Raw genomic sequence first — 8,011 nt, 5'->3', positions numbered from 1 at the left:
TGGCGAAAATAGCATGGAAAGTGATATCTTAATAATACCGAATCCTTAATTATCTCTTGATTCAGGTACAACAATCCTTCCGCCTTTTGCTATATGCAATTTATCTTTCCATAATTATGGGTCACGTATTACTCATGCACGCACGCCACCTGCTCTCCATCTTTACAAGTCATGCTCTGCCATTAAAATGCCGCCGGAGATCACAAGTAAACTGATCAAACATGGCGTCCACTACCTCACTCGTCCAACGCGGTCACGTTGCGGTTCTAGCATTCCCCTTTGCAGCCCACCCCGGACTTCTGTTCGGCCTCGTGCGCCGCCTAGCCACCGCTGCGCCCAACGCGACTTTCACCTTTTTCAGCACCGCCAAGTCGAACGCTAAGGTATTTGCGACCACCTCTGAAATCCCCGGGAACATCGAGCGCTGCGACGTGCCTGACGGCTTGCCGGAGGGCTACGTCTTTGCAGGGAATGTGGAGGAAGAGATCGGCATGTTCCTCAAGTCCGCGCCGGAAAATTTCAAGACAGCCGTGGCAGCAGCTGATGGGAAGGAGTCAGGGATGAGAGTCGGGTGCGTGGTGGCGGATGCTTTCCTGTGGTTCTCCGGTGAAATGGCGGCGGAGATGGGGGTTTCTTGGGTGCCTGTTTGGACCTCCGGTGCTGCCTCGCTATTACTCCACCTCTATACTGACTTCATCAGGGAAACTGTCGGACTCCAACCAGGTAATTAATAATTCAAAAAAAACATTAATTTTAACCATAAGATTACAAGATCTAGCTACTTCCACTATTAATCTTCTTGATTTGAGCTGACTGGTCTGGTTTAGTTTTTTGTCCAAATGATCTATTGACCTTCTTGATTACACTGAACAACTAACGATGATTATAGGACGTGAAGAAGAAATTGTGACATTCATTCCTGGGTTGTCTGAGCTACGTCTCGGCGACATGCCCAGTGGAATCGTGACTGGAAACATAGACTCACCATTCGCAGTGATGCTTCATAACATGGGTCGTGCGTTACAGAAAACCACCATAATGCCCATCAATTCCTTCGAAGAATTGGATCCACCCATCATAAATCATCTCAAAACAACATTCTCAAACGTCCTCAACATCGGTCCCTTCAACCTCACATCCCCACCCCCCTCATCCGACAACCTAGACCGCCACAACTGCATCTCGTGGCTGGATTCTCAACCCCCAAACTCAGTGGCATATCTAGCCTTCGGGACGGTGGCGACGCCACCACCCAACGAGTTAAACGCCATTGCTGAAGCCCTGGAAGAGAGCAAAACTCCGTTTCTTTGGTCACTGGGTGAGAAGTTTACCAGCCATCTCCCAGAAGGGTTCTTGGAGAGGACCAAAGGGTTTGGGAAAATAGTGCCATGGACACCTCAAGTTAAAGTGCTGGGACACGGTTCAATCGGAGTGTTCATAAATCACGGCGGGTGGAACTCTGTTCTGGAGAGTATTACTGCCGGGGTGCCCATAATTTGTAGGCCATTTTTTGGGGATCACCATCTAAATTGTTGGATGGTTGAGAGGGTATGGGGAATTGGGGTGAGGGTTGATGGGGGAGGTTTTACCAAGAATGGAACAATGGATACCCTTGAATTGGTCCTATCTTGTGACACGGGGAAGGCATTAAAGAGGCAAGTTGAAGTGTACAAAGAGCTTGTCCAAAGAGCTGTAGGGCCAAAGGGCAGCTCAACCCAAAGCTTCAACACATTGTTATTGAAGGTTATCAGCGGTGAAAACCATTGAAATTTCAATCATTCATCTCATCTTAACGTATGTACTATGTGTCTTGTAAACTATATATATTTTTTGTTATTTAATTTCATCATATATTTCCTAAGGATACATATATTTATAAGTATTTTGTTTTTCAATTGCAGGCAGCAGGCTTCACTACATAGTGCAAGCAACGTGTATACCACATTATTCACTGCACGTTTAAAAAAAAAAAATTATCAATAGTTAATTAAGGTCTAATTTCAGTTCATGTAGGTTTAAAGTGAACGAAACCTAACTATATATGTAGTTTGATATATAAGACTATATATGTAGTTTGATATATAAGATATCATGCACGACGCTTAAATGTATATATCAAACTATTTTATTTCATTTAACTTGAGATTATATGATTATAAATGATGACAATAATGATTGGGGAGTTTAATTAATTTGTTTGCAAGTTAGGGGCCGGTTCAATTCATTTTGGGTCAATCTTGTCGGGCTATATGTATTAGATTTATTCATTTGCATTCATTTTTTGCTCTAACCCTGAATTGTCCGACTACGATTTACGATTTTTGACCTGCATGGACAGCTCAAACCCAAACTTTGAGACTTTGTTAAAGGTTATAAACCCTTGAGGTATAATCCATTAAACTATACGTAAAGTATTTGCATGCATGGTTGCGCTATATGTCCATCTCGTTGTATAATAAGAATAAAAGAGTTAATTCTACCGGCCTATATTATTATTTTTTGGACACTTTTAATTCTTTTTATGATTATTTTTTCTATTTTAGTAAGAGTATTTTTATTTTGTTATTTTTTTGATTTCAACTGGTTTAATTGGTTTAAAACTTTTAGATAACCTCTGATATGATTTTTAGTAATCATATTTTTCAACCGATTTTTAGTAAAGTCCTAAACCAATTAAACTGGTTGAAACCGAAAAAATAACAAAAGAAAAATATCAATTTTTAGTAAAGTCTTAAACCAATTAAACCGGTTGAAACTGGAAAAGTAACAAAAGAAGAGACAAAAATGTCTTTACTAAAAATAGAAAAAGTCACGAGAATGATTAAAAGTGTCCAAAAAATAATAGTATGTGATGTTAAATGACAAAAAGGATAGTCTATGACTAAATTTGAAATTGCCACCAAAGACAAGAAAGGTCTGATGGAATTAATTCAATTTTAACTTTTAAAGCATTGCAGTTACAATTCAATGAAATTTCAATATTCACCCCAATTTTTGTGTTCTATATATAAACTATCGGTATTTTTGTACATCAATTTGATTATCCTTAGTAATGGTTTAATTTGGACAATTTTGATATTTATGCTTTGTTGCATGAGAATCTAACAAATGAAAACTAACAATCAATTTCACTTATCTATATCGAAAACTAAAAAAAGTTCTTTTCTAAAAACTATAGTTGATTATGAAGGCGTAACTTTATTTCCTTATATATCGACATACATTTTCGCAAGCCAATGTACGTGCTTAGACTTGATCTTTTACTACCCAACAATTCCCCTTACTATATTGTTGGTTTTTGGGTTTTCGGGCCCAAGGAGGTCCAACACAACCTTGGTCGGTGGATTCACCTTTCACATGCGGCTTATAGAAAAATAAGTAGAAACATATAACTCAATGCTTTTGTACGTGGAAACCGAAAGGAAAACCACGGGCCTTTTTGGGCGGTGCCAAGCCTAACTCCACTATGTATTTTGTAGGTGTTTTTGTACATGTTGTATGGCTATTTTGTATATGTAATATGGAAATCTTGTGTAAGGAGAGAGCTATACTTTGTACATTGAGATGGAGTATGTGGAAGAGTGGTGGAGTCTTCCCATATGGAGTCTTCTTCATGTGGTCTTCTTGCTTGGACGAGTGGAGAGTGGTTGTGGAAGAGTGCATCCTCTTTGGGAGAGTGATGAAGCCTTCTTGGTGATGAGAGAATAGTGAGTGGTAGTATTTGGGAGAGTCCTCCCACATGTAGATGAATGAGTGAATGGTCCCCTTTTCTTCTTGTCTTCTCCTCCTTTTATAGCTAGCTCATCCCCAAAAGTGTCCGTTGGACCATTTAGTAGGGTAGTTAATAGGTATTAACTTGGTTATTAGTGGGGTAATAAGTGGGAGACTTAATAGGTAGCCTTTATTTGGGGGTTATGGATGAGGTAGATAAATAGGACTTTTAAGGGTAGATAATTAGGAATAACGGCTAGTTAGTCCGACCCTCTACCCGTGCCGACCTCCGGGTCGAGCCGACTCCTGGGCCAACCGACTCCTCGGTTTGGCTTGTATCTCTTTTGGACTTGCTCCATTTTCTTCTTGGGCTTCCCTTCTTTGTCTGGGCTTTATCTCTTTTCTTCTTGGGCCCCGAGCCCACGGGGTTCACACCCCATCAACTAGTCCCTCACTTTTCTATGTCTCGTGCTTAGCAGGGCATGGAAAAGTATATTGTCTTGCCTCAAAATTTTCTTTATTAGCCCCCTCGATTTTTGCCGACTCTTTATTCAACATTCTACACGACTCCATCCCCATGACTTCTCTTTGTTTGCCGTATGACCGACTGCTTCAGTGGATGTGACATTCTGGCTCTGAGCCCCTTTCTCTTTAGTCGTCGAAGTGAATCTCGGCTGTAACTTTTTCTTTCTTTAATAAACTTCTAAGGGTTCGGACCCTCGATTCCTTCTTTATTCGCCGAGTCCCTCAGTCGAGGCGACTCTTCAGTGGTAGCTCCTTTTCCCTCTAGAAATGTCTAAGGGTCGGAACCCTTGTTTCTTTTCTCTTTTTCTCTAGAAACGTCTAAGGGTCGGAACCCTTGCTTCTTTTCTTTTTTTTCGTCGAGTCCCTCAGTCGAGGGGGCGACCCCTGTGGGCTTTTTCTTTACTTAGAAACGATTTAGGGTCAGTGCCCCGTTGTTTCTTTAATTTCTCACCGAGTCCCTCAGTCGAGGCGACCCCTGTAGGCTTTTTCTTTACTTAGAAACGATTTAGGGTCAGTGCCCCGTTGTTTCTTTAATTTCTCGCCGAGTCCCTCAGTCGAGGAGACTCCTTTTGGCTTTTTCTCGGAAACGACTAAGGGTCTGGGCCCTTGTTTCCTATCTTTTCTCGCCGAGTCCCTCAGTCGAGGCGACCCTTTTGGCTTTTTCTTTCTTAGAAACTGTTTAGGGTCAGTGCCCCATTGTTTCTTTATATACTCGCCGAGTCCCTCAGTCGAGGCGACTCCTGTAGGCTTTTTCTATCTCAGAAACAGTTTAGGGTCAGTGCCCCGTCGTTTCTCTCAATACTCGCCGAGTCCCTCAGTCGAGGCGACTCCTGTAGGTTTTTTCTCGGAAACGTCTAAGGGTCAGTGCCCTTGTTTCCTATCTTTTCTTGCCGAGTCCCTCGGTCGAGGTGACCCATTAGGCTTTTTCTATCTCAGAAACAGTTTAGGGTCAGTGCCCCGTCGTTTCTCTCAATACTCGCCGAGTCCCTCAGTCGAGGCGACTCCTGTAGGCTTTTTCTCGGAAACGTCTAAGGGTCAGTGCCCTTGTTTCCTATCTTTTCTTGCCGAGTCCCTCGGTCGAGGTGACCCATTAAGCTTTTTCTATCTCAGAAACAGTTTAGGGTCAGTGCCCCGTCGTTTCTCTCAATACTCGCTGAGTCCCTCAGTCGAGGCAACTCCTGTAGGCTTTTTCTCGGAAACGTCTAAGGGTCAGTGCCCTTGTTTCCTATCTTTTCTTGCCGAGTCCCTCGGTCGAGGTGACCCATTAGGCTTTTTCTATCTCAGAAACAGTTTAGGGTCAGTGCCCCGTCGTTTCTCTCAATACTCGCCGAGTCCCTCAGTCGAGGCGACTCCTGTAGGCTTTTTCTCGGAAACGTCTAAGGGTCAGTGCCCTTGTTTCCTATCTTTTCTTGCCGAGTCCCTCGGTCGAGGTGACCCATTAGGCTTTTTCTATCTCAGAAACAGTTTAGGGTCAGTGCCCCGTCGTTTCTCTCAATACTCGCCGAGTCCCTCAGTCGAGGCGACTCCTGTAGGCTTTTTCTCGGAAACATCTAAGGGTCAGTGCCCTTGTTTCCTATCTTTTCTTTTCCTATCGCCGAGTCCTGGCTCGAGGCGACTCTTGTCTATGATTCTTCTTTTCCTAGTAAACTTCTTGGACTCTTGGTTCTTTCTTTGCTAGCTCGAGTCCTTTAGTCGGTGGTTCTTTCTTTGCTAGCTCGAGTCCTTTAGTCGGGATGATTCTCAGTTGTAGCTTTACTTTTTCTTCCTTTGTATAGCCCCTTGTAGATGAGGAATTCTATGAGCAAGTAAATTTTGGAAAAGTTTTCCTCGGGTTGTGCGGCACATGTGCTTTTGAAGCGCCTTAGTATGTCCCACCGAGCTGCAAGAATTTCATAGCCATGTTTTCATGAGAAAAAGTATTAATGTTGGGTCAAGAAGAATCGAGCCTTGGCTTCCTTATTTTCTTCCATGGCTTTTACCAATCCTACGCAATTGAATTTTTGAATCTCCACAGCATTGAATTTAACGTATGTCAAGATTGCGCTTTAAGACAGCCATGAGCAAGTTACGAGATGTGTCAACTTGTTCATCAAACAATTCCGGCTTTGAGGTCGTCATCATCAATGTCATGCACACCCGTTCTGAAAATATGCCCTGGAATGGCAAGTGCAAATTGCCATATTTTCCCGGTTCAAATATCCTTGTAAAGATAACCTTCTGTAAGAATGTTTAGAAGCCACCCAGAACCACCTGTCCAGCATCTCCATCCTTCGCCACGCGTTGCCCTCGACCGTGGGAGCAAGACTCGACCACAGGATCCACGCGTTGCCTTCGACCGTGGGAACAAGACTCGACCACAGAATCCACGCGTTGCTTTCGATCGTGGGAGCAAGACTTGACCACAGGATCCACGCGTTGCCTTCGACCGTGGGAGCAAGACTCGACCACAGGATCCGCCACCGCACCGGCCTCGGGGAGATGTTCCATCCTCTACCTTGTATTTGGCCTATTTTCTCTTTGCGACAATGTACTCAAAATGGTTTCTTGTCTTGCGCAACATCTCTAAGTATATTTACTGACGAGTGTTGGCCACATGCAATACTATTTTCCTCATCCAGATGCGAGTCAGCCAGAGTATTTCCACAATCCTTTCACAATTACCAAGTAGGCCCCATATTCTTGCTGACTTCCATATTCAATCACCATGTATGAGACACACATACTTTCCCATCACAGTTAAAGGATGTAAGGCCACAGATTATTCCATGGGAAGGTGTGTACTCGAAAAATAGAAAAACTATGCTGCCCAAACTATTTTCGTGGCTTCACCATTGATGGCCACGTATGCTCAACTCCCATATTCAATTTCACCTTTTACTAATTTTCCTTGCTTCGGAGCTCCCTGTATTCGTCCATGTACACAGTGCATGTATTCTCCTCCCATATTTTCTTGATGTCCGAGACTTTCATGCCTCTTAATTTTTCCAAAACGTTGTACAGTCCTCCACAATTTTCCTTCTTTCCAATTATTGCTTCCACGTGCAAAGTTGATGCAGGTATGATAATTTCCCATATATAAATGTGTATGGGAATGGTAATTAAAGCTCCTCACCAAATGCGTCCTGATTAGACGCGTCCACGTACGGAAACGTACGCAAAGAAATCACAAAGATATAACTGACCGCTTATGCATATGGAAATGACTTTACCACGCTTGTCAGCTCGGATCCCTTTGAGTGCAGGCTGCCTTTTCTTCCATAACTTCCGATGGACCATATCCCTAGAAGTCCCATGACCGACTATTCATTCTACTACTTTCGCGCCGAGCCCACCGTCGCCGGATCTTTTACACCAATTTGCGGTCGTTACTTTGTAGGAAAGCTGCTTCGTTGGGATCGCTGACTGAGCTTCGCCGAAAACAAAAGTGGCCAGCCGACTTCCCCATGGGCTCGGCGGACTCTACGGAACCTTCCTGCGTGAAGAAGGAGTCCGCTATGGAAAGATTATCCGGGCTCGATGGTCGCTTGGCGGTGGCGGTTTAACTTGCATTCGATCGACGGTGACCTTGGTCGCGGACTCGGCGGAGTCATGTATGCGGAGGTCCCCGGAGTTGATGGCTTTGGTTGCGGACTCAGCGGACTTGGAGAAACGACAATGAACGCTTCATTCCATGAGGCTCATGAATATGACAACAAGAATCACCAGCTGCAGTAACGCTCCATGTTTGCAGTCTCAATGATTATTATCCTCAAGGGGAATCACAACGTCTTGATGA

The 8,011-nt window shown here is 43.6% G+C and overlaps 1 protein-coding gene across 1 annotated transcript; it reads left to right on the top strand.

The window, feature by feature from the left end:
• On the top strand, window positions 1–1,962 carry LOC109191717 (kaempferol 3-O-beta-D-galactosyltransferase-like). The gene is made up of 3 exons (XM_019342367.1): window positions 1–723; window positions 890–1,794; window positions 1,902–1,962. Exons 1-2 carry the CDS (start codon window positions 222–224, stop codon window positions 1,765–1,767), a joined length of 1,380 nt encoding a protein of 459 aa, XP_019197912.1. The 5' UTR covers window positions 1–221; the 3' UTR covers window positions 1,768–1,794; window positions 1,902–1,962.
• The last annotated feature ends 6,049 nt before the right edge of the window (window positions 1,963–8,011 follow it).

Source organism: Ipomoea nil, unplaced genomic scaffold, assembly GCF_001879475.1.
Source record: "Ipomoea nil cultivar Tokyo-kokei standard unplaced genomic scaffold, Asagao_1.1 scaffold1719, whole genome shotgun sequence".
Classification (NCBI taxonomy): Eukaryota; Viridiplantae; Streptophyta; class Magnoliopsida; order Solanales; family Convolvulaceae; genus Ipomoea; species Ipomoea nil.
The sequence above is the reverse complement of the archived record's forward strand: the minus strand, read 5'-3'. Positions and strand labels throughout refer to the sequence as shown.